This window comes from Galleria mellonella, unplaced genomic scaffold (assembly GCF_026898425.1).
Source record: "Galleria mellonella isolate WM207_F2 unplaced genomic scaffold, CSIRO_AGI_GalMel_v1 utg63, whole genome shotgun sequence".
Lineage (NCBI taxonomy): Eukaryota > Metazoa > Arthropoda > Insecta > Lepidoptera > Pyralidae > Galleria > Galleria mellonella.
This window is the reverse complement of record NW_026442130.1, coordinates 15144358-15171186: the sequence shown is the minus strand read 5'-3', so window position 1 is coordinate 15171186 and position 26829 is coordinate 15144358. Positions and strand designations below refer to the sequence as shown.

Here is a 26829-nt window from a genome sequence, read left to right as displayed (position 1 = left end):
AGCTGTATACAAATTAAAGGGCACGGCCGGGACGCGCCGAGCGTCTGAACGTACTGGTTTGTTTATAGGTACGAATGTAAGGTTTGTTTATTGGAGTGAGACAGCACAGGGAACAAACGCCAGAAATACATAGGCACATATCCATCATTCTGTCATCCGCCATCTGGCAGTTCCTAACATTATACAAACATAGAAACTTATTTATACTTATAATAAATCTGTAGAGAGGTCAATTCTGTACATGAAATATATTTACAAAATCACTATCAGGGGGTGATTAGTGATCGATATCTACTGATGCCAAAAATGCAATCAGTAAAATTTTTGTCTGCCTGTCTGTATGTTCGTTATAGAAACAAAAACTACTCGACGGATTTTAACGAAACTTGGTACAATTATTCTTCATACTCCTGGGCAGGTTATAGTATACATGTAGGAGCAGAGTAGTGAAGGGAAATATTAAAAAAGTCCACCCGTGCGACGCCGGGACGGGGCGCTAGTTGAGAAATATTATTATTCACCTGTAGACAATTTTGATGTAAAATTTTAAGAACAAGTTCCAAATGAAATGAAATCAGCTGGCTTTTATTAAACTTGTTCGTCTCTATTCTATCTGCTTACTCTATAGATATTTTGTTTATATCCATGTCTGTTGTTATTAGAGGTGTGGTTATGAGAATTCAAGTAAAAAATTTTTTTTCATAATTCGACGTTATGACGTGTGCTTTTTGAGGACAGTAGTTCCGAATTATGAATACTGTTACTGGTTTGAGATTTGGTATTTTTTTTTATGAGTTATAATGGAATGGTAACCCCACCCGCGCTATCGGTATATACCGGCGGGGCACCATTGAAAGATGATAGGTGAGGATGAAGCAGGTCAGTTGGCCCATCGTGACGAATTCATCAAGAATTGTTCACGATGGTTTCCACGGGGAACCACGTGAAGGTCGACTTAATAAGCTAATAATATTGCTAGCAATGGGGCTGTCAAACTCCATTGCTAACAACCCCTTTCCCCCCTGAGATTTGGCATTAATCATTAATGTATTATTTAAAATTTGCTTTTTGCCCGTTACGTGTACGAAACACGTAAATTTCAGAAGTAGGAGAACTAATGTACTATGTAGTTTAGACATACACGAACATAACTGAGAAAACCGCATCCAATTTGGTGTGATAACTTTTGTGTGATGCTGGAATGACATAGAGACAGGTAAAATAAAAAAAAAATATTGTTTCGACTTCTATTGTTTCTTTTAATAATAATAATAATAAGAAGCGGCTCACTCGCGGGAAAGATGCAGAAAGCGGTGCTCTTAGATACTGCCCGCATTGTACGCCGGTTTCTCTCCTTGAGGTTCTGAACTCGGGCCGACTGTGCTTCTGCCGGGGGTTAGTCATCTCCTCTCCTTAAGAGGGGAGATGAGAATTTTTGTAAAATTTAAAAAATAATAATAGTATTTCTTTATTATAGATTACTAAGATCAATTTTTGTTAGTAACAATTGACTTAAACTATGTTAGTAGAAAAAAAAATACAAAAATCATTTTATGGCCCCTATTATAATTTTGACCTACAATGAGAGGATCGGGCTATCGTATTTATTACACAATGCCCACAGAAGGCTGTTACTGCTGCCACGCAGTCGGGTACGTAAGAGATGCGATCCGTTTGTTTTTTTTTAAATATCTTCTATGTACGGCTCGCCGTCGATAGGGAGTTCACCCTCATACCTTACAGCCTAAATGGTCGCGTACAACGCGGTTTCAGAGATGTTTTCTCCCACGAACACTCAGGTTATGGAATGAGTTGCCTGCCGAGGTTTTCCCAAGAGACTACAGCATGGGGCTCTTCAAAAGGGGGGTAAAGAGGTTTCTTCAGGGTCGGCAACGCGCGCGTAATGCTTCTGGTATTGCAGGCGTTCATAGGCTATGGTAACCGCTTACCATCAGGTGGGCCGTATGCTTGTTTGCCACCTCAGTGGTATAAAAAAAAGGTACGGACATCATCGAGTTACAATTTATTAAGATTACTAAGATGTTCCAAAAAACTTTATCATCATTATAAATAAATGAGTTAAAAAAAGCGATTAATTGGATGAAACCTTCCGTAACTGCTCCGTCCGAACTGTGACGAATGTGATGTTGTTCTCAAACGGTTCAGTAATAATGCTAACGAATGTTCCGAATGTCTCTGACGAATTATAATGGCGGCTCGACCCTCGTCGCAGCTTATAGCACCTGCTCATGCCATCTACTTACCATACTCAACAATTCACGAAAGCATCTAAAGAATTACGCGGTTTATAAAGTCCAGTCTCAATTAATAAAAGAGAAACCTCTTGTGGCCTATCAAAATTTGTTCTACTTAAATGTACGGTTAAAATATTACAGATTGGTTTTATAGCGGCTTCACCCGTGTGAGTTGGCAAGAAATTTTTTTCTACATACATACGTACATACATATCTGTCACGCCTGTCTCCCATTAGGGTAGGCAGAAACAATGGAACGCCAAATGCTTCGATTCAAACAAACCTCTTTCGCTTCTTCCACATTCATCAATCTTTTCATAAATGCTCGCCGGTTACGGGTACTTTTAATTTGGCACTTCTTCAGCACGTCGCCTATTTGGTCGACATACGTCCGTCTAGGGCGGCCCCTACCGACATCTCCATTCATTCTTGCTCGATAAATCTCTTTCGTAATTCTTCTTTCATCCATCCTCTCCAAATGACCAATGTTCCTACTTTGTGTAATAAATCCGGATATAGTTTATCTATGTATTAAATCTTTTATGTAACGGTATGATGGCAAAAAACGTCAGAAGCAAAGTATTTGTTATTGATTTATTTGCAATTATGTTTCAAAGAAATTTTCTCCCGCGAACGCTCAGGCTTTTTTTTTATACAACTTAAAATGGCAAACAAGCTGACGGCCCACCTGATGGAAAGTGGTAACCGTCATCTATAGACATGAGCAGTATCATGGACATAACACAGTATACTGTTTCGCCAATGTTACCCCCCATGCGTTGCCATTCCTGAGGACTCAGGTGTTATTCCTCTGTACCCTGTAAATTCACGCCATATCCCACCCTTCAAACCGAAACACAGCTATACAAATACAACTGCTTCACGGTTGAAACACGAATGGGACAGAGGTGCCCAAGCAATCGAGGTTTTCAGAGACTACAGTATGGGATTCTTCAAAAAGGGTATATTAAGGCTTTTTCAGGGTCAGCAACGAGCACCTGACTCCCCTGGTATTGCAGGCGTCAATAGGCTACAGTGACCGTTTACCATCAGACGGGCTGTAAACTTGTTTGCCTTACATTTGTAGTATAAAAAAAAAATGTAATTGACAATTGTTGGAAAAGTGTAGTAGATTTATAAAATTCCCGTTATATATGGTATATATATATATTTAATGATACTTAAAATGGCAAATATTAGACGGCCAATCTGACGTGCGTTGTTTACACTTTAGTTCAATAGTGGGATTTGTTCTCACGTGTTATGGTGTAATTAGAATTGAAATAGGATTAGCTTGGCGGCGCGGCGCGTACGTCGCTCTTATGACGGAACAAGTTATTGTTGACTGTGTGAATTATAATGTGATAATGATTATAACATTAAATCAAACGAGAGGATTGTGTAATGGAACTTGATAATATGACGTTCGTAGCGAGACACCAAAAAACTGAAGGTCGCATATTGTATTTTATTTATATCTATTTAATTGGTTTTATATATAGTAAGTGGCTTTAAAAAGATATTTACTATGTTTTTTATCCCCTAATTTAATTATACCTAGCTACTTAAGATAGAGATCGAAAAAATATCTTGTCTGATCTGTCCTGATATCTTGATAATTATTTTCTTACATTAAATGTAAAAGTAATGTAGAAAACTGTTTTTTATATTAACTTTCATCCCTTATTTAACACAATTAGGGGTTGATTTTTGAGAGATACTGGAATTTAGTTTTATTATTTTTATATTATAAGAGATATAAGATAAATTTCATGTAACTCTAACCGAGTTACTTGGAATTAATTAAAAATAGACTTTTTTATTTATTTAAAAAAACCAACAGCGCTTTACAAATAAAATTAACAAACATTTTATAACGTAGTAGTATGGCCAATAACAGGTTTTTCTAAATTAAATTCTGTACATTATGTAGTTGACAACTTTTTCATACTTCATCTCTATTTTTTACACTCAGGGGATGAATTTCAAAAAATAGTATATACTATTTATATACCAGGATGTCTGTAAGAGATTGCTTTCAGCGATAAGGCCGCCTTCTGTATATGCACATTCTGTATAAATACTCCTTGTGTACATCTCAACTGTGCGCAATAAAGAGTTTATTATTATTATTATTACAATCTAATACTTGTATAGCTTATAAAAGGAATCTATTACCTTTAATTTGGTATAGTAAGCATTAGTAGCTTTTCGGCTGTGCGCTGGTGAGTCAGTCACGATATGTCTGTTTACTTCTTTCCTTTTTTTAAGACATTTAGGGATAGAATTTTTAAAAGATTGATATTAAGTTTATTTATTTTTCTGTTAAATAAAAAATATATTTACACCCTTCTCTCATCTCACGGGTGTCATCTCGAAAAATCCTTTTTTTTTATTAGGTATTTGAGTAGGTTACAAAATAAACCTACTGTCAAAATTTGATAATTCTAACTTTAGTACTTTCGGTTGTGCGTTGATGAGTCAGCCAGCTAAGACTTTTCTCCTTATGGTATGGATTAATAAAGTTACGGACTTTGATACATTTCCTTAGGATATATTATCGTTTTTTTCAGAAAAATAACTTGACGTTATTCCGTTTGCGACTGTTTTATATTTTTTGGTTTATCCGCTTTCAAAATTAATCTCATGCGCACGAACTGGTTATGGAAAATCTCAACTCTTATCAAGGGCCATAATGTCATATAGTCTAAAGCAAACCCCGGTGTCTACCGCTTGTACATAATTTAAATATATCAGTTCGACAGTATTACAAGAGGTGCGGACTCAATTCGACAGTTTTTTGTACGAATGTAACGAGATATATTCACCAACTCTGAACCGATTTTGAGAATTCAAAAACTTTATTTTAACTAAAATCATATCTACCAGTATGTATATTATTTCTAAAAATATATACATATTTTTAAAATTACATTTCTTTATAAATATGGAAAAAGCAATGATGCAAAACATTGCACTTGATACGTATGATGGAAAGGTGGAAGGTCGTCGTACGCGCACGCCGCGTCGCAACGCTGCAGGTGCGATGCGCGCGCGCAGGCACGCGTCGTGCCGACCGCGACCCCAACTCCTCGCTCCTCTATTCCTCCCAGTCGCCACGTGTGACAAGGATCTATGAATTTTTAGACTAGTTTAATTTATTATTAGGATAATTTTCCTTATTGAACTAGCATAAGGGATCAATTGTTTCTGCCTACCCCAATGGGAGACAGGCGTGACAGATATGTATGTATGTATATAAGTATGTAAGAGATCTATGTATTTAGTCTACTTATATTTTTATACATGGATGGCACTAACATATTATAGTATCATCCATTTTTTAACCTAAATTCTGCTGCATAGATCGAGTCAGTTTAAACTGTATATCTTTAGTAAGTATTTAAAGAAAAAACTAATGCTGAAATTACTTTAATCAACAATAAAAGTAGAACATTTATACCTTTTATCATCTATGTAGGTGTTTACTTAATGCATCCTCTCTGTCCACCATAGTTAGATTATCAGTATCCGACAATTTCATTTTTTAATGATAGAAGTTAATGCTTTTTTGTGGAGCATAATTGTACCTACATACTTGAGCAAAATGTCGGACGAAATACACAGAAAAAGAACTGTTTCTAACTGAAACTGTTAGTGCGTTTGATTTTACCAATTTACCGTGATCATAGGAAAAATAAGAGGAGAGGCGTACAGCTACGTCACGTGCCACGTCCCTTGCTTCGTAGTCGCAGTTGAAACGCTCAGTTTTGTTTGTATTTCCCGCTCGACATGCCCCGCTAATGCAACGGCAAACGGACGCGCCGATAGTTCTTCTCTGGTCTCAAACGACGTCTGTTTGTATGGTAAATCAATTACCTGTTGACTTTTCTTTGACATCTACATATTTAATGTTTACTTATACATATATTTTAGGTTTGTTTTAAACATATTTCTAAATTTGTACATGAGTTTTAAAGTAATAGATCCTGTAGGTATACATGCAATGAAGTTGTTGTATATTAACAAATTCCGTTGGATTAAATCTTGCATCTTATTGTATGATAATGAATGATGTTGACAATGACTACGCATTGATGATATATATTACATCATCGCCATCATCATCATCATCATCATCATCTCAGCCATCTGTTCACTTCGTAATACACGTCTACGCAGTAGGGAGAAATAATATTCTACGCAATTGCTATTCACCCCGTGGACTATAGATAGAACTAAGAACAAGTCTGGAGACAACATACATCTTTATTAATATTTTAATAATAAAGTAGTATTATAAATTATATTTTTTGATATACAATATTTTTATGGCAATTCTACAAAAACTTTGGAGTCAAATTCAAATGAAACAGTGGTGACCAATATATATAAATTTCATTCATACATACATATCTGTCACGCTTGTCTCCCATTAGGGTAGGCAGAAACAATGGAACGTTGAATACTTCGATCCAAACAAACCTCCACCATAAATTCCTTCTGTATTAAAATAATTAAAACTAATAATATAAATATGACACATAATAAATACTTTTAAAAATATTTATTTAAGAAAAATTTACTGAGTATTTTGATATTTTTTTAGTTATTTCAAATGACTACAATCAGGTTGGCGTAAATTTACAGAGTACAGAGGAATAACATCTGAGTCCTCAGGAATGGCAATGCATGGGGGGTATCATGGGCGAAACAGTATACTATGTTATGTCCATGGTACTGCTCATATCTATAGGCGACGGTTACCACTTTCCATCAGATGGGCCGTCAGCTTATTTGCCATTTTAAGTTGTATATAAAAAAAAAAGGTAGAAGTGACTATAAATAAGAAAAAAAAATCTTTAAAAAGAAAAACGTAATAGTGGGGTGATCTACCAAGTGTAGTGCTAAATCAGTAATTAATAAATATGTTACTTGGAAATGTAATGCGCTTAAATGTTACCCCGTACACCGCAATGAGAGCTTAGAAGACTTAACATTTCATGGACAGACAAGCGAGACGCGGTCGCAGACGAGACGGGCCGTGCGGTGGACAGTGTGGTGCCTGGTGTACGGTACAGTGTGGTGAAGTAAACTTCATTGTTCACGCTGCAGACAACCGCATGAACAATACACGTAGAATAAGCTTACATTAGTTTCCTTAGTCTAGAACAGGGCTGCTCAAATTTATTAGTTCCTTTTGGAGCAATAAAGATTTTACGGGGAATTAAATTGGTTTTATATGTTTTATTTTGTCAATTTCATGTAAATATAGGTAGGAATGTACAAATGCATATTAATAAATAAATGAATTTCAATATTTTGATGAAACTGGTTATATTTCATTGCTACAGTAGTTACTGATAGCTGATAGAATCTTTACTAAAAAGCAATAACTTTTTTGCAATCATATTTGAAAAAAAAAATAAAGCGTTATGTTCTATGATAATCGCTAATAATGCAGCTTTATATAGGTGAAAGAATTTTTAAAATCAGTTAAGTATTTTTTAAATTTATCCATTACAAATAAAAATTTAAATCAGGTCTCTCACATGTATCAGACACCTTGATAGTACAATTATTACCGTAGAATGAGTTGAATAAGACAAATTTGAAATTTCGGTAATTTTTTTTCGAATTCATCTGCACAGTGACGTTTGATGATTTAGTGTATAATAAAGGATTATATCTTTAATCTTTGTCTATATATTATTAACTAAATCGTCTGGTTTTCTTGAAATCTTCTAAAATGAGTTAGTTGTTTATACACCCCGAGGTTGGGGTGAATAGAAACGAGAGAAGGCTCATTAGAAAAATTAACTAGGATTGACACCTTTGTATAGTAAGTTTAAATACGTCAGTAGGTACTCTTATATCATAATATTAAGCATTGAATATATAATCATGAATGATGAATCAGATTATTTAAAAAGATGTAAATAATCTGATTGTATAAACACATTTGTTAATTTACGTGTGTCATAAATGGCTCAAATAAAGTATTTATCTATCTATCCATCTATATATAATCGAGTTTGGCGTGTCCTTTCATCATTAATGAAAAAAAGTGGCTAGTATATAAAATTATACACAAAACTATTTTTTTTTCTTTTTTAATAACATAACTATATAGTAACATTTTGTTGTACAAGTAGTTTTGATAACTCTAAATGACAAAATCTTTTCATCCCATAAGCGTATTTAAACAATAATAAGAAACTATCTTTTGTATATTCAGAAATACAAATATATTACTTACACGCTTTAAAATATATACACTGCAAAATACAAACTATGGCTGAAATATAAAAAATGTAAAAACACTTGAAAATTTTGCATCTTCGCACTAGAACATTCAAAGTATGTTTTCACATAGATTGAAATATAATTGGCATTTGATAAATTGTTGTCTTAAAAAATAAAAATGTTTATTTTACTTAAATATCATTTGGCACTATACAGAAAAGATAGGAGATATAAAAAAAGGCTTTATGCTTTATCCGGATTTTTTTATTCACCTCGTGAATTCTATGGTAATGTTTATATCAGGCTTTTAAAAATAATTAAGTTAACTCTCTTTAGGTTACAAATATTTCTTATTTCAGTTTTAATAATATAACGCTTGTTAGAGTCGTCATTGAGATAATCTAGTCATTTCATTGCCATCAACTGGATCCTTTACCGATGGTTTTCCAATCATCTCAGCTTCAGATACCGTGTCTGGTAGTTCGGTATTAGCGGTTTCTGGTATCAAGAGTGTCAATGCTCCGGACAGCAGAGACGTGACTCCAAACAAAAATGTTGGCATTCCCGACCAGTATGATATCTGTAGAAATAACGACGAGTTTAAATTATGACATAAAATAATTAATAGTACAAATGATGAACCATAAAAATGCTAACGAGAAAACTGATGTTATCGAGGTATAATTAGTTATAAACGGATTGATGTCGATTAATAATTAAGATAACTAAGACGTTTTCGTATTTATAGTTAACAGATTTTAACTGTGATAGAGTAATGGATATCACGATTTAAACATGGCAGATATATATATATATATATATATATATATATATATATATATATATATATATATATATATATATATATAAGGAAAATAATTGACGTGATAACGAAATACAAAATCTAATTGATAAACTTGTAACACCCAATAAGTATAAGCTTTCTTACATAATTAATCTATTATTAATCTTCTTAACTGACATGTAATATCTTTTACTCTATTCTATTCCTAAATTACCTTGCAGACTACATTTTAGCCTAATCATAATATAATATTTAGAGAGGGACGTTAAATTAAATTTTACAGAGTGTAGTTCTAACTCTTTAAAATGAAATGATCTTATCATTTCAATGAATATTTATTTGCCAAAATCATTTTAGTTCCTAATACTGTAGTTTCTTGAAAGATGGAAATAGCACATTGCTTTTCGTTGTAGCAATTTACAGAGGAACTACAAGGCGGTGTGTGACTCACGTATATGGGGTATATGAGACTGACAGATTGCATAGAACACTTACCATTAACGGAGTCTGTGGAGCAACAAGTGATCCAACTCTGCCTATAGCGGAACATATGGCATGCATCGAGTTCCTGGTGTACGTTGGGAACAGCTCGGAGGTATACATGTAGACGATGTTGTACGAAAACGTAGCGAGCATTTCGAACGCCATGTATAATGTAAGACCTATCCAAGCATAACCTGAAAGTTCAGTACAGTAAAATCAAGTGCAAACTCATTGTCTAATAAAAAAAAAAGAAATGGTTTAAAATTGACAGTTCTGTAACTTAATTTTAGCAACAATTAAATTACCTTTTGGAATGAAGGGCTTACAGATGCAGAAGATACCGCCAACAATAAAAGATGCCAAAAGAGGCAATTTTCTTTTATATTTAGACAATGCTAACCAATAGAACACATTGGCCGGTATATCCATCATAACAAGTAGAGCGAAGTTTATATATTTATTGCCGTCAATAAAAACGGAGCTGATCATCATTCCGTAGTTGATCAGTGTGATAGTGAACCACCACACCATGCAAACGAGGAACCTTTGCATCATCACCTTTGACCGGAAAGTTTTCAACAGCAGTTTCTTTTGTTTCAATTCTGTCCTCGTTTCCTCATCTATGTATTCTAATTTATTCAACATCATCTTGTCTAATTTTACTTTATTTCGTGTTGCCACTTTTTCTATCAACTTGATGGCTTCGCGCCTTCTTCCTTTACTGAAGAGCCACCGTATACTCTCGTCCAAGAAGAACGAGTAGGTCAGTACAATGAGTGTGGGTGCGTATATCACCCGTAGAAAGTGGCGCCAATAAGGCACCGCCCAGGCGATGAACGGCATTACTATGAGTCCCCCAGTGTAAAAATTGAGTAATATCATTTGAAACAACACTGTCCTCTTTTTCTCCACGATTTCGATACCTTAAACATATTTTGGTAAATTTAGAATTTCCTAACAACATTGAACAGGGGGGAAAGGGATTGTTACTAATGGAGACTGAGAACTGCTAGCATTATACCCAACCAGGTCGACTTCCTCGCGGTTCTCCCTGGAAATTATCGAGTTAGTTCGTGATGAATTCATCATGATGGGGTAACTGGCCTGTTTTCATTTTCATCTATCACTCTTCACTGGTGCTCCGCCAGCGTATCCCGTTAGCGCAGGCGGGGTTACCATACCATTTTCACCCATAAAAAAAAACATTGAACAAGTCCAAAGTGCACTTGTCTTTTTTGTGTAACCTGACATCTATGCTAAATGTTGTATAATAAAGCTTGGACAAACAAACAAACATTGCCTATTATCTAAATATTTATTACATTATGTTTAATTATAAATCTTATGGATATTAATTCAATATTGTTTGTAATTATTAATAACAAAATAATGGTGTACTACATCCATTTAAGTACAATTTTACTTTGGCAAAAATTTTCATACATTTATAATTCCATCTTTTTCTAGCATTCCAACATTAAAATCTTTTTTGGCATTGAGTTTTTTATTTTTTTATTTTATTAGTAGTGAGTAATTTGAGGGTCATTTGTCTTGAAAATCTTGATTATCTTCAAGAAAGATATGAAAATGTAATGTTTGTAAAATTTAACATATACAGGGTGATATAATCGGATATAAATGTATTTTTGGCATTTGGCTTTCTTAAACGGATTCTATTGTATAGATATTTAGAGTTATATCATGGTACTACTATAAAGAAAAAAATGACAATATTTTTTTTTTATAGTTTTGACACAAGAACTCACTTAACATGAACATGGGTGATAAGGCATCACCGATGGCGGCTTCCAGCCCTTCCAATGCGATATACCACCAAAACGATGTAGCAAAGCTTTTGGTTAGGCCAAGAAGAGCTCCCATAGTGCCAGCGAATACAGCTGCAGTCTTCCGACCGAATCTAATAACAATAATAACAAGTGTTAGATGTATTTTAATTTGAAGTAATTTTATACCATTTATGAGGATTGATTACTTCAGTTCTTAGAAGTACTAATACCCATTAGTTTTAGAAAATGCAGTCTTTGATAGAAGCAACGTAACAATCTTCTCTAGATATGTGAAATTTTTCAAGAACTGCATGCGTTCTTGTGCGTTGTAACTGTTAGTCTTAAAGAACTCTATCTGTTATATTTGTAAAAGACTACCAAAATAGAATATATATTTAGCTATTTAGTTTACGTAATAAAATAATGAACTTAAATTACTGTAATTTCGTTGGAAGAAATAGCATCATTCATCATAATAATCTGATTCAAGATGCAGTTTAATTTATTAAGCATGTACCTATATTTTTATTCGATTCGTTTCCTAACGTTAATAAAACATGATTAAAGTAATCAACATTTATAGAATATCAGTGTTAATTGTTACGACTGTAGGCGGTTACTTTGTGTTATCAAATCTTTATTTATTTTGGAACTTTTGTATGATGACGTCGTGTTCAATTTTATTACAGCCAACCTCGTTCAGATAAAGGATCTCTTGAATTATTGTCGTGTTTGTATGCTTGACTTGCGTTACAATTATTACATTTTGTGAGTTACTCATATTTTTATTCTGTGAATCTACATGTCTACCGTGAACAAGAGTTAGGCAACAAGTAGTCGCCGCGTTTGACCGTAATCTAGACTTATTGTTTACAAACAGCATGGATTATTAGCAATATTTAGTTATTTTGTGCAAAGATGACCAACCTATCTGAGATTTGTCCCTGCAAGAGCAGCCCCAACATGTTACCGAAGCTGTGGACAGTTCCGACCAGAGCTTGCTTCCAATCTTCACACGCTAAATTGAACTGCAACACGTAAATATCTGCCCATTTAACAAAATTGTAACTGTTCAACCGTAAGTAATAACCGTACAAATGTTTTGCAAGAAGAATTTTTATGATAAATCAAAGATTTTTGGAACATTCCACCTCTTTTTTATATTTATTTTTTGTACTACTGAGGTAGCAAACAAGAATATGGCCTACTTGGTAGTAAGCAGTTACCGTAGCTTATGAACGCCTGCAATACCATTCTTATTAAGCTAATCTAATATGAAATCGAAAAGTGACTATAGGAAAAATCATAACCACCATCACCTTTGGACTCTATCTATATTTCTATCTGAGTTTTATATACGAGTCTCCCAGATGAGACTCAGCTCCAAAGTTTTCATAAGGTCTACGTAGGTATAAAAATATATCCTGTGTGCAATTATTTAAAGTATACTTAACCATATTATGATAATAACATTATTGTACATCGCAATTTATGAGATTAAGATCTGTTTACGTCCGAAAACTGGTTTCTCGAACAATACGCGACCGCATTTATGCGTGGAGACAAATTATAACTTTTATACGAATAATTGACAATGTTCACTATAATAAATTTTACAGAAAACTGTGGTAGGTAAATGTAATAGTGACGTCATAAATATATACGAGTATGATAAGGAACTAGCGTAGATTTAATCTAAAATAAATATCTGAATCTACGAGTAAACAATCTCGGCATGACAAAATGTGTACCATTTAAAATGTCTTATACCGACTCTCTGTTGCTTCAGTTTAGGTTTTTAGACATCATGACATGAAGTGAGCGTGACCTTAAAAAAGTTACAGTATTTTGATGAGGTGGTGACGAGGGAAACCATGTTTAGCAGAAGATAATTGTTGAAATAATGTTGAAGTTTCATTCTGTATATGTACCTCGGCCATGAAACTGTCGGGCACTTCGTACACCCATTCACTGCATTGCACCAGTTCGCTGGTATTGAATTCCCGACAGCCGGGTACCGGCGCGTAATGGACGCATTGCTTCACGCTTTCCTGCTGCTCCGACGAGTTCATCAGCCACGGCATTGAAAATGTCGTATCGTTTGATTCCTCGCAAGCGGGAATTCTGCATCTGGAAAAGCGAGGATTTGTTGCTTTCACTTTTCGGAAGTGAGACTCGGATAACATACTTGACAGAAAGTAATAAATAAAATAATACTATATTATATTATCTGTGCGTATGAGTACAGATACGATCAGAACTATGCGCCATTGATGGTAAGCGTATTACTGTTGCTAATCTTGAGGGCTTGGCACTGACGTAGAAATTGCTCATGTTAGGAGGCACAGTCTCATGCCTTCTGTCAAAAATTATACTGCTTCAGAAGGTAATCCTTCAAACTAAAAGTTTAACCACTGATGATCTTAGAAATGGCAAAAATACCAAACACCTTCATGCCACAAGAGTTTACAACGCAATAGTAGTGCATCAAGTGTTTTTTTTTTTGGTAGATGAAAATGGCCTGCGCTAACGGGATACGCTGGCGGAGCACCAGTGAAGGGTGATAGAGGAGAATGAAAACAGGCCAGTTAGCCCATCATGATAAATTTATCAGGAATTAACCATGATAGTTTCCAGGGGGAACCACGAGGAGGTCGCCTGGTTTGGTATATTGCTAGCAATGGGATTTTTAGTCTCCATTACTAACAATCCCTTTCCCCCCTGCATCAAGTGTTGTAAGTGGTTAGTTACAGTGTTGATAGTAAACTAGGCTATTTACAGCTATGTGTGATAAATACCAACCTGTACTGCACATCTTCGACTGCAAACACATAATTCACATTATACATGGAGTTGGTCGAGTAGACCAGCGCCAGCATGCACATAGTCACCAGCTGGTGGCGGCCGAACGCTCCCAGCTGTTCCAGCACATCGTCCAGATGGATGGACTTCTGATCGTTCAGCTCGGCCATCGTGAACTGCACTTTAAGTTCTTCGGTACGAATGTAAACACCACAATTTCTTTTACGGTCATTGCAAGCACTATCAGAACTGAACTCCCCAATATGCTACCATCTTTAGTGGAGGTATTTGGAACCGTATGTTCACAGTCGTTTATCTCGTGTACTGAAATTTAAATGTTTTATTTCTACAAGTTAATAAGGGAAAGTTATATCTATACATATATTTTAAGTTGCAGATACATAACATTTACCATTAACGGTATTCTCCTTTATTTCTTAAGCAACTTAAAAAAAGGTTCTTAATTCGACTGGTTAGGCAACTTTAAATTGAATTTATTAATACTTTCTGAAATCGATAGTTACTGCCATGCCCCGTGTTGGTCTCTAATATGTCTTATTAATATAATTATAGGTATTAGGACCTGGTAATAAAAACCTTTTTCAATATTGTGTTAAAAAAAAGATTTAATAGTTTTTTTTTTTATTAAATTTAAAAAGTATTTACACTTTATAGAACTTGTTGCAGTATTTTTGAAATATATAAATAAGGAGAAGGGATAAAATGTCAACTTAAATAAAAAAAAATCAAATTATTTTCATGTAATGTACGATAATTAATAATAATTACTACTCTACCTTCGCTTGGAGACTTCACGAGGACGTGCTGACGACGGTAACAGTATTGTAACGATTTACTATAAACGTTTAACTATAAACTGATGATAATGAGTACATCAGTTAAGTACCGCTGACAGTAACCTGCGTTGTGTCAAGATAACGCCTTGTCAAACAGAAAGCAAATATATATTTTATTTAGGTAAATAGGTAATGTTTTATTTGTCGTTATTAGTTTTTTTAGAACAACGATGAGATAAGTATAGATTGTGTTTAATTTTTTATACAACTTAGAATGACAAACAAGCTGACGGCCCACCTGATGGAAAGTGGTAACCGTCGCCTATAGACATGAGCAGTACCATGGACATAATAGAGTATACTGTTTCGCCAATGATACCCCCCATGCGTTGCCATTCCTGAGGACGCAGGTTATATTCCTCTGTACCCAGTAAATTCACGCCATATCCCACCCTTCAAACCGAAACACAGCCATGAAAACACAACTGCTTCACGGTTGAAACACGAATGGGACAGAGCTACCCAAGCAAACGACTTTGGTCTTATACCTATCTGTCTAGTTTGACACATGACAACAATAAAATAAAATTAATATGCTTTGTACAAACGTGTATATATATACTTTTCATTTAAGAGTTTCCTCTTGTCGGTGTAACTAATTTATGCTATCTTCTTCCAGCCAGTTCTATCCCAGGCCATATCCTTGACCTCCCTGGTCAAGGATACGACGTGACATGATGCCTAGTGTTTCCTTTACCTGTCCCATGTAGTTATTCCTCGGTCTTCCTCTTTTGCCCTCTATTTTTCCCTCTAATATTATCATAAAAAAATATATAAATATTATACATTTGTTATCTAAATTTAATATATTTATACTATTAACGTGTTAGTTTTAATTATTTCCGTCGTGCGTATCACAGTACGCATCTACGAGTATATTTGTCTTTCGCATAATCCTTTTAATGTCTACCACAAAAGAAGTGTGGTATAATGCGTGAAATAACAAAAGATAATACCAGCAACCGTCACAACAAGGTTCACGAGAGTGAACGAATTGGGAACTTGTACCTTTTGAAAGATAAAACTTCTCTAGGCAAAAGCAACTTGTCAAGTTAGTTATCTGAGTTGGTTATAATATAGAAAATTATTATAAAGTATTTATAGGTGCTATTAACTATGAGAAATATTACATTTGTACCGGGTCTCGGTCAATTAAGGAACAGTTCCTGACAATCAAATCTGTTCAACCGTTCACACGTGATTGACTGTTTATAAATATCTGAACATACTAACTTATTTACTAATTCTTAGGTCTAATTAGAAAGATTATTATAACTGTTAACGTAATTTACTTATAATGTCAACAATAGAAACAAACACTGGTTAACTTCATGCCATTCTATTACTAATGTCTCGTCGTAGGTTTAAAAGCAACAATGTTATGAAATTGAAGTTAGTTGAAAATATATCCATTTCAGTAAAGACGTGTGTTTTCTTGCACCTTAAATTGATATTGAAAAGTGAACCTTAACACCTTAACAATAACATTAGGAAAGTTTTTCAAGTTTTGCTGTCAAAGGATTAGAAATGAAATGCTTTCGACTATAAATAACTTATTTAATAATTATTTTATAAAACATTATAACTTTATTATATGTATTACATCTCCCATATCTAGAATTAACAAACTTTTTAATCGTGCCTCCTATCAAACTGTTTATAATTACTCCTCTCCATCCAAAGGTTGCCTGGAAGAGATCGCTCTTAGCGATATGGTCGCCCATTGTTTTCTCATTGTGATTATTTCTTGTAATTGTTTATATGTATAATAAGTTTACTATTGTAATCTTTTGGAGGAAACAATAAATAGTATCTATCTATCTTTATTTAGGTATTTTATTCATAGGATTCTATACACTATTAATAGGTAGAAAAAATACATCCGTAGCACGTGCATGGGCACGGATTAAAAAAAACTATATACAGTTTATTTTCGTCCATGATGCAAAGTTGCATAAGAAAAATATTTTCAAATTTTCTTCACGTTACGTTCACAACAAAAAAAAAAAACAGTCGTCTCTGAGTAGGCATATTTCTTTTTTAATGTAAATATATATACACTTACATTTTACATAAATTACTTTCGTGGACTTATTTAATATAGACACGTGTTATATTTAAATTTTTTTACGGGATTTAATGTCTTGATTCAGGTAAGATAGTGTCCACATAGCTGTTTCAAGTTTTTATTACCGAAATGTCTACATTTCGGTAATAAAATTTGGTGTGGCTGGTTAATTTATCTGAAACAGTGTTGTATCAAGTCTCCAAAATAAATTTAATTAGATTACATACCTGCGCCTGCTACCCAGGGAGGTACTTGATGACATATTTTTATGTAATCGTAGCTGTGTAAATAACGCAGAAGTAAAAAATTTACTGAGTGCCTATCGTGAAGTATTTTCCGAAATTTCGGGGACGAACGAAACAAAAATTTGATGTTAAAATTACATAATACATGCTGTTTAAAATTATTAAAAATGTTAAAATATCGTTCCTTTGGACTATTAGAATAGGATTTATGATGAACGAAATGTTAAGCTCCATTTACTGGGTCGATTTCGATACGAACAAAAATACGAAATTGAGCCCGAAATTTCGGAATTTCATTTTATGGTAGACCACCTGTTGTTTAACAAAGCTATCAAAATTGTATAAATACTAGGTACATTTACATACTTACATATCTGTCACGCCTGTCTTCCTAATGGGCAGAAACAATAGGTACTTATTAACAAAGAGTCAATAAAATGAGAACTAAAATATATTGCAATTCTTGTAAGATTTTCGTTAGTATGTGTTAAATGGGGGAATACTGCTATACGGGAGGAAAGGTATTGTTAGTAGTGGAGACTAAAAATCCCATTGCTAGCAATATACCCAACCAGATCGACCTCCTCGTGGTTTCCCCTGGAAACTATCATGGTTAATTCCTGATGAATTCATCATGATGGGCTAACTGGCCTGTTTTCATTCTCATCGATCACCCTTCACTGGTGCTCCGCCAGCGTATCCCGTTAGCGCAGGCGGGGTTACCATACCATTGTCATCCACCAAAAAAAAAAAAATACTGCTATACAACCATACTTATGACTATCATTAGACTAGCTGAGGTATTTAATATTTAGTCCTAGTAATTAATTATATTTTAATGTTATTGAAATTGAAATAATTTATTTGCTATTTTAACTAGATACACAAGTTAACGCATACGATGCGCAATCTCGGAGGAAGGAAATATGTAAATCGCTACGTGTTGATATTACACTGATAATTACACTATAGGATATGAGTGTTCTTAAATCAGAATAAAACATACTTAAATTATATGACAGTGGTTAATTAAAAATATATATCTATGTTGGTTACTTTTGTAGTACTTAAGGTTCAAATATGTTTCTGCTTGGTCTGTTTCATAAAATCAATTGACACGTCTGCTTACTACATTGTTTTATTGTGAACTGAAGCAACAATCCCTTTTTACTAATACTTATATTATATAAAACATTAGGTGACGGAGTGTCTTTTTTTTATACAACTTAGAATGGCAAACAAGCTGCTGAAGTGGTAACCGTCGCCTATAGACATGAGCAGTACCATGGACATAACAGAGTATACTGTTTCGCTCATGATACCCCCCATGCGTTGCCATTCTTGAGGACTCAGGTGTTATTCCTCTGTACCCAGTAAATTCACGCCATATTCCACCTTTTAAACCGAAACACAGCCATGCAAACACAGCTGCTTCACGGTTGAAACACGAATGGGACAGAGGTACCCAAGCAATCGATTTTTGTACAAAGTCTCCCTCTGGTAGTGTAGTGTGTTTGTGTGCGTTATGCATATTATATGGTATGGTGTATGGTATACCTGAATGTATTGGTGTGTGAACTGTGTGTTAAGATTACATAATTATATTCCTTTATTTATCTTTATAAACAATATACCATAATTAGCTACAATAATTTCTTATAAGGTTTTTACATCCATTATCTGTTTTAGTTCTTCTATGATATTATTACTACTGTATTATTACTAATACTTTATAAGACAATAGTAAAGCACCTATATTTTTTATACTACAAATATTCCACAAACTTACTTATATTTTAATAAAACATACTGTGTAGGACATTTTGCATGAATTCGTTGCACCGACATGAGGAAACTCTTAAATGAAAAGAGAGAGGACATTTTATTATGAGATTAGACAGACGTAGTCGCTCCATTCCTGTCAATTGTCTTCTTCAGCAATGGTTTTCCAATTTTCTCAGCTTCATGTACTGTATCTGGCAGTTCGGTCTTGGCAGTTTCTGGCATCAAGAGCGTCAATCCTCCGGATAGAAGTGACGTGACACCAAACAAAAATGTCGGTAGTCCCGACCAATATGAGATCTGTAGAAGTAATTATGACATATAGTATTAAGGTAATCATAACTATTATGGCAATTGTAAAAATAATGACGGGGAGATTGATGTTATCGAAGAAGAAATTTGTTAAAAATTTTCGTTGATTAACTATAAAGATAACGATAATCTAAGCTTTACACGATAATTGTTAATTAACATTAATTATAGTGTACATTTCAGCTGATATGATTATGATGATAGAAAATGTTCAAATGGACAATGACGCAGAAGGAAAGAAAGATGCTTGAGGCATTCGAAATGTGGATATGGAGGAGAATGGAAAGGATAAGCTGGACAGAAAAACTAACGAACGAGAAAGTCCTAAAAAGAGTGAACAAGAAGAGAACATTGGTTGAAATAATAAAGAATAGAAGAGGCAAAATGCTGGGCCACCTTATACGACATGACGATTTTTTTAAGAGCATAGTAGAAGGAAAGATAGAGGGCATAAGAGGAAGAGGAAGACCGAGGAATAACTACATGGGACAGATAAAGGAAACACTAGGTGTCATGTCGTATAAGGAGATAAAGGATATGGCCTGGGATAGAGCTAGCTGGAGGAAGATGCATGAATTAGTTGAAGACAAGAGGAAACTCTTAAATGAAAAGAGAAATGTTCAAATATTGTAACATTCTTCAACATACAAAACGCATTATTTTTCCTAGGCTTAAAAATAAATTTAACACTTTTATGATATTTAGAATGACAAATAGGCTTACGGTCCATCTGATAGAAAGCGGTAATCTTCACCTATAGACATGAACAGTATCATGAATGAATAGAGTATACTGTCTCTCCATGATTCCACTCATGTGTTGCCATTCCTGGGGACTAAAGTTTTGTGCATTTATACCCTATAATTTCACTGTCATACCTAACCCTTCAAATCGAAACACAGGTATGCAAACACTTTTGCTTTACGGCAGAAACACAAGTGAGACAGAAGTAGCCAAGCAGACGACTTTTTAACAAAGTCTCCACCTGGTAATCAAATCAAATCATATTTATTTGCTTCGATTTGATTAGCACAGGTAAATTGAATTCTATATCCATTAATAAATCATTGTCTCATTCGTATTAACATAGTCTGTATTGAGAATTATGAATGGCATAGAACACTTACCATTAACGGAGTCTGTGGAGCAACAAGTGATCCAACTCTGCCTATAGCGGAACATATGGCATGCATCGAGTTCCTGGTGTACGTTGGGAACAGCTCGGAGGTATACATGTAGACGATGTTGTACGAAAACGTAGCGAGCATTTCGAACGCCATGTACAATGTAAGACCTAACCAAACGTAACCTGAAATCATAAAATATGTTAAAACGATCATTAAGAACTATCTGTACATATAGGACAACTATAAAGCATTTAGCAAATTTATATTACCTTTTGGAACGAAGGGATTGCAAACGCTGAAGATACCACCAACAATAAAGGAGGCTAATAGTGGCAATTTCCTTTTATATTTAGCTAGAGCCAACCAATAGAATACATTAGCCGGTATATCCATCAACATGAGAAGAGCAAAGTTTATATACTTGTTGCCGTCAATGAATACGGAGCTGATCATCATTCCGTAGTTGATCAGTGTGATAGTGAACCACCACACCATGCAAACGAGGAACCTTTGCATCATCACCTTTGACCGGAAAGTTTTCAACAGCAGTTTCTTTTGTTTCAATTCTGTCCTCGTTTCCTCATCTATGTATTCTAATTTATTCAACATCATCTTGTCTAATACAACGTTGTTTCGTGCTGCTACTTTTTCTATCAACTTGATGGCTTCGCGTCTTCTTCCTTTACTGAAGAGCCACCGTATACTCTCGTCCAAGAAGAACGAGTAGGTCAGTACAATGAGTGTGGGTGCGTATATCACCCGTAGAAAGTGGCGCCAATAAGGCACCGCCCAGGCGATGAACGGCATTACTATGAGTCCCGCAGTGTAACAGTTCAGCAGTATCATTTGGAATAATACTGCTCTCTTCTTCTCTACAATTTCGATACCTTCAAAGGACATAAATATGTTTAAAACTATTTTTTAAAAATAAGTGTTATTGATATTCTAATTACAGTAAATTTATCAGCCTTTGACTGTCCTTTACTAAATATAAGACTCTCTCGTGGGGCATTTGGCCAGCAAACTTTGCAGTTAGACTTTGAAGATGTTTTAAGGGGGACGCTGCTGCCCATCCCTCGTCCTCTCTTAGTCGTCTTTGACGATGCCCACGAAAAAGGAAGGAGTGGCCTATTCTATAACGGGACTTATCGCATGAAGTTGAATAATTCACATTTGTAAATCTGTATGCTTTCAATTATCTACAAGACGACTATGATGGAAATTGAGTCTTTAAAGTAAATAGATTCCATTCTCTGGCACTTGCATAATAATAATAATTGATTATTTGTATCTTTCAGTCTCGATCAGTTATAAATTGCTTTGTAGGGTGATGCGATAACATACTTAACATGAACATGGGTGACAGGGCATCACCGATGGCGGCTTCCAATCCTTCTAATGCAATATAGCACCAAAAGGATGTAGCGAAACTTTTCGTCAATCCAAGAAGAGCTCCCATGGTGCCCGCGAATACAGCCGCAGTCTTCCGACCGAATCTATCAACAAGTGTATGATGCAAAGCACGCCACTAAATATTTCGATTAAACAAGCTGACAGTCTACCTGATGTTACTATTATAGTGAAGAATATTAGAGATATCGCATAGTACGGTCGATATTTTATGATGTTATGCTGGCTATCTTATCCGTCAGACTGTTTGCTGCTTCAAAGCAGATGCATAGGTGAGATGGTGGTATCTACCTTCATTACATAAACTCTTTCTATCTTTATCTAATGGTTAGTTGGTAGAGAATGTTATACAGAATTAAGCTCGTCATTTGTATAAATTTTATTGTGCAATAAAGAATAAATAAACGTCTATCAAAGTATGTTTCAAATCAATAAAAAAAAAGTAGTTTAATAAAAATAACTACAATTTCGTGAGCAATGATAGTTTCATTAATTATAGTAGTGCATTTCAATTTGTTAAACAAATTTTGCTTTTGTTTTATTTGTTTCCTATCGTTAATATTGTACGTTAAAAGTCATCATGTTATGTTCTCAAGGTGTTAATTGGTCATTAAGCCCAACTGTAAAGGTGGAGTTATTATTAATTTGCGTCAGTCCGTTGCGTGGTTTTCACTACGATCGTCCAATGATGCCCAGTAACCGGTACGTAGTTACAAACTTGTTATGTCCGAGTGCTCGGCTCGTCCACGGATTAAATTTAGCTGTTGTTAACTGATATGACAGCTGTGACGGCCGAACCGAGATATAAATGATGGTCGTTTTCGACAAAAGTTTGTCGTATTTCATTAATTATCTCTGTCATATTAAGTAATATGCGGTTTCTTTGAAAGGTTTCTGTTAAGTTTCTTCATTTTGTATTAGTCGTATACATTTTTTTTGCTTTTTCACCTATAGTTGTTGATACTCGTAGATAGATAATAACCAATATAGATAATAAAAAAAAAATAACGTAAATTTTCTTTTGTTTGTGTGCCACAGTAACACAAAAGGGGACGTTTTCAGTTTATTGCTTTGCCGGCAACAGGTAAAAACACTCATGTTATATTGTGGCCAAAAGCGGTCGTAGGGTACATTTATTTCTGAACATGATTAGGGTTTTTTTTTGGGCGAAAATGATATGGTAACCCCGCCTGCGCTAACGGGATACGCTGGCGGAGCACCAGTGAAGGGTGATAGATGAGAATGAAAACAGGCCAGTTAGCCCATCATGATGAATTCATCAGGAATTAACCATGATAGTTTCCAGGGGGAACCGCGAGGAGGTCGACCTGGTTGTGTATATTGCTCGCAATGTGATTCTCAGTCTCCATTACTAACAATCCCTTTCCCCTCACATGATTAGGGTAACACTCTATTATTTTTATAATAATTATATTATAATAAAACTGTCAGCTGTCTCTTTGAAAGTTGAGTTTTCCAAACGTGCGTAAATAAATTGTGCAAATACATTTATGACAAACCTTGGTCATTAAATCAAATAGTTATTGGATAAAAACAGCAAGTTTCTAGCACGAGAACTTGATTTACAATGTAATAATGTAGCGAGTAGCCATTGCGCGTGATCATGCTAGCTGATAATAAGAGTATTAGCAACATTGATATTTTTATTGTTGAAGGTTTCATAAATTTAAAATTTTAAAAGTAAATAATCCAATTGACTTAGTTTTTTTGTTCATTTTAAGCCCACTAGTAATTTTCCCAGATAAATCTGAACAAGTGTAGGATCCTAAATATTCAAGATATTGACAACTAAATTGATGACCAACCTGTCAGAGATGTGCCCCTGAAGAAGTAGACCCAGCATATTACCAAAACTGTGGACAGTTCCCACCAGCGCTTGCTTCCAATCTTCGCATGCTAAATTGAACTGCACAAATAAAGTGAGAATATAAATATCTGTTCTTTAGTTACCTTGAAGAACTTGTGAATGGATTTGAATGAAATTTGGTACACAAGTAGGTTCTAACTTAGCTCATAGGATACTTTATATATTGATTCGCGTGGGGAAAGCTGTGGGTTACAGTTAGTTTACTATGGGCGTAGAAGAATTATTATGTATATTCAATATTGTTTGTAATATAAAAAATGTCTAGGTACCACATGACAATAAAATTTTTATACGTGACAAAACAGAAAGACGACATGCCTGTTTTGGGACCGTTTGCGTACACTGGTTTCTAGAACAATGCGAGGCTGCGTCCATATGTGGAGACAAATTATAACTTTAACGTGAGTTCTTCGCATGCAGTTCTCTGCCATACAATAACAGTTATGTTTTACAATAGTGACGTGATATGCAAGTATCCAGCAATAAGAACTGCACGTCGTTTAAAAAGGTATGAAAATAGTTTTTTAGGCCAACATCACAATGTATTGGAGTTGTAAGTTGCAATTACCGTGCAGTATTGGTTTAGCCGTTTGATAGATTTGCACATGTGAGGTACAAAAAAAGGAAATTAAAAAAAGAAAAGACAGAAAACAAAAGTAAAGAATTAGATATAAGTGAAAAAGTGAAAGCGAGGGATTAGATATGATATGATTGGATATGGTGGATAAGTATGATAGAGTGGGTTTTAAGGTTTTTCCTTTATTAGGAGAAATTATTAGGAAAAAAGAAAAAAAAAAAACTATCAAAAGTGTTAAAAGTATAAATGCAAAAAAAGAAAAACAAATTAGTAGTACAGCAAAGAGGTCTTTCAAAAAAGTATTAGTGTACTTTTTTAATTTGGATTCTGGATATATAGCGGGCTTCACAGCAGTTATTACCTCGGCCATGAAACTGTCGGGCACTTCGTACACCCATTCGCTGCATTGCACCAGTTCGCTGGTGTCGAACTCCCGGCAGCCGGACACCGGTGCGTAGTGGACACACTGCTTCACGCTCTCCTGCTGCTCCGAAGAGTTCACCAGCCATGATACTAAGAATGTACCGCTATCTGTTTTTTCACATGCAGGGATCTTGCATCTGCAATGCAAGAGTTCGTTGCTGTATCTTTTTCACCTTAAGATGCACCAATAATTATGTATAGAATATCTTAAATGAAACCAACAGACAAATAAACCTTTTTCATATTTTTTTGTAGACAAAAAGGAGCGAATTTCTTTTTAGATATTTTATATGCTAACCAATGTCTTCGTCTGGTATTAAATATATTATGGGATATAGAAAGAAAGAAAGAATTTATTCGTAGAATCATGCGACTCACACAGTTGCGTGAATAAAAAACTAAGTTTGACAATATAATTAAAAATATAAACAAAAAATATAATAATAATAAGTGGAAGTGTGTAGTCGTGTGCGTGTGTGTGTGTGTGCGTGCGTGCGTGCGTGCCTGCGTGTGTGCGTGCGTGCGTGCGTGCGTGCGTGCGTGCGTGCGTGTGTGTGTGTCGCAACGTTCTCTGCAATACGTCTGTGCTCAGCATATTGCTGCGGTGTTTGAGGCATTACTGCGCTGTTTTTCAGCACAAACCTTGACGTCCCAGGTAAATAGAGTTATAAATGGCAGTAAATTAATGGATATTGTAATATAATACCATAGTTTTCAAAAATAGCAAAGCATAAAGATCTCCATAGGCGATATAACTTTTCATCAAGTAAGTTCTTAGCTCGTTGCCCATTTCAAGTTGTATAAAGTCTAGTCGAGTTAATGATTTATTTTATAACTAAATTTGCTGTCAAGAAGTTTGCACATTCTCTTCCGGTTTGAAAGGGGTGACGTAACAGTCAAATTATTTAGAATACGATTAAATTTTACATGAATTGGCAACACGCGAATGATGTCTCTGATGTTGCAAACATTTACTTTTATAGCTACTGGCTTATTATCGTTGTTATTTTCAAATACCAACCTGTACTGCACATCTTCGACTGCAAACACATAATTCACATTATACATGGAGTTGGTCGAGTAGACCAGCGCCAGCATGCACATAGTCACCAGCTGGTGGCGGCCGAACGCTCCCAGCTGTTCCAGCACATCGTCCAGATGGATGGACTTCTGATCGTTCAGCTCGGCCATCTTTAATTTCACTTTATATACTTCTGTTTATTTTCTACAGACTTTGTTCTGATCATTGCAAGTATAATCCATATAAATACAAGTATGTAGGTTTCAAAAATTCTTCCATTTTGAATTAAGAATTTCTTAATGTTCGATTGAACATTCGATGAGTTACAAAGTCTTTATTTATAGTAACAAAATTATTGCAATTGATATTGCTCCAGGATCCAGACAAATACGGGTCCTTAATCAAGCTCCTGAATCTGCACTCAATTTTAATAATGAGGGTTACTTGAAAAAAATTCCTGTAAGCGAATTGATGTGAAACAGATAAATTATAACTTTACTAGTAATCAAGGTTTGAATGCATTTTGTTTTGAACAAATTATTAATATTGAAGTTAATTATAGGATGCAATATCATTTGCCGAGTGCGTTCGCTGATGAAGATGTAGTTTTATTATGCGGACAGCTAATAACTTCACGGTTTGATCCATCTATTTGCAATTACTGTCTTGCAGTGTACGCGCGTGCTCTGCATGGCGAGAGTGGTTCTTGTCAGTCGGTTCAATGAATAGTATCTACTCGTA

At 34.8% G+C, this 26829-nt stretch overlaps 2 protein-coding genes across 3 annotated transcripts in view; both read right to left on the bottom strand.

The window, feature by feature from the left end:
- Positions 1–5249: 5249 nt before the first annotated feature.
- Positions 5250–15310, bottom strand: LOC113511935 (solute carrier family 22 member 1-like). Of its 2 annotated transcripts, none has more exons than XM_052899758.1 (8): positions 15176–15310; positions 14379–14702; positions 13508–13706; positions 12504–12604; positions 11556–11707; positions 10095–10712; positions 9802–9983; positions 5250–5388 (listed from the first exon to the last, which is right to left on the bottom strand). In XM_052899758.1, the coding sequence occupies exons 2-8, from the start codon at positions 14546–14548 to the stop codon at positions 5356–5358; spliced, it is 1455 nt and encodes a 484-aa protein (XP_052755718.1). In that variant the 5' UTR covers positions 14549–14702; positions 15176–15310; the 3' UTR covers positions 5250–5355. The 2 variants fall into 2 exon arrangements, with proteins under 2 accessions (XP_052755718.1, XP_052755717.1); XM_052899757.1 differs by lacking the exon at positions 5250–5388 and adding an exon at positions 8421–9081.
- A 1538-nt stretch (positions 15311–16848) lies between these two features.
- LOC113511835 (solute carrier family 22 member 1-like) overlaps positions 16849–26829 on the bottom strand; it is a 135332-nt gene continuing 125351 nt past the window's right edge. Inside the window, exons 2-8 of the mRNA XM_052899759.1 lie at positions 26089–26545; positions 25006–25204; positions 24006–24106; positions 22114–22265; positions 21039–21656; positions 20770–20951; positions 16849–19630 (exon numbers count right to left, since the gene is read on the bottom strand). Of these exons, the coding sequence (XP_052755719.1) occupies positions 19442–19630; positions 20770–20951; positions 21039–21656; positions 22114–22265; positions 24006–24106; positions 25006–25204; positions 26089–26258 (1611 nt within the window). The 5' untranslated portion in view covers positions 26259–26545 and the 3' untranslated portion in view covers positions 16849–19441. The remainder of the gene's footprint in view (positions 19631–20769; positions 20952–21038; positions 21657–22113; positions 22266–24005; positions 24107–25005; positions 25205–26088; positions 26546–26829) is intronic.

Bases quoted from the DNA above. Each gene is read 5' to 3' on its own strand.
- LOC113511935 (XM_052899757.1), bottom strand. From the start codon at position 14,548: ATGGCCGAGCTGAACGATCAGAAGTCCATCCATCTGGACGATGTGCTG. The intron at 12,605-13,507 runs GTACATATACAG...TACGTGTTGCAG, and splicing joins CCGACAGTTTCATGGCCGAG to TTCAATTTAGCGTGTGAAGA. The intron at 9,082-9,801 runs GTAAGTGTTCTA...TTATTTCTACAG, and splicing joins CTCCACAGACTCCGTTAATG to ATATCATACTGGTCGGGAAT.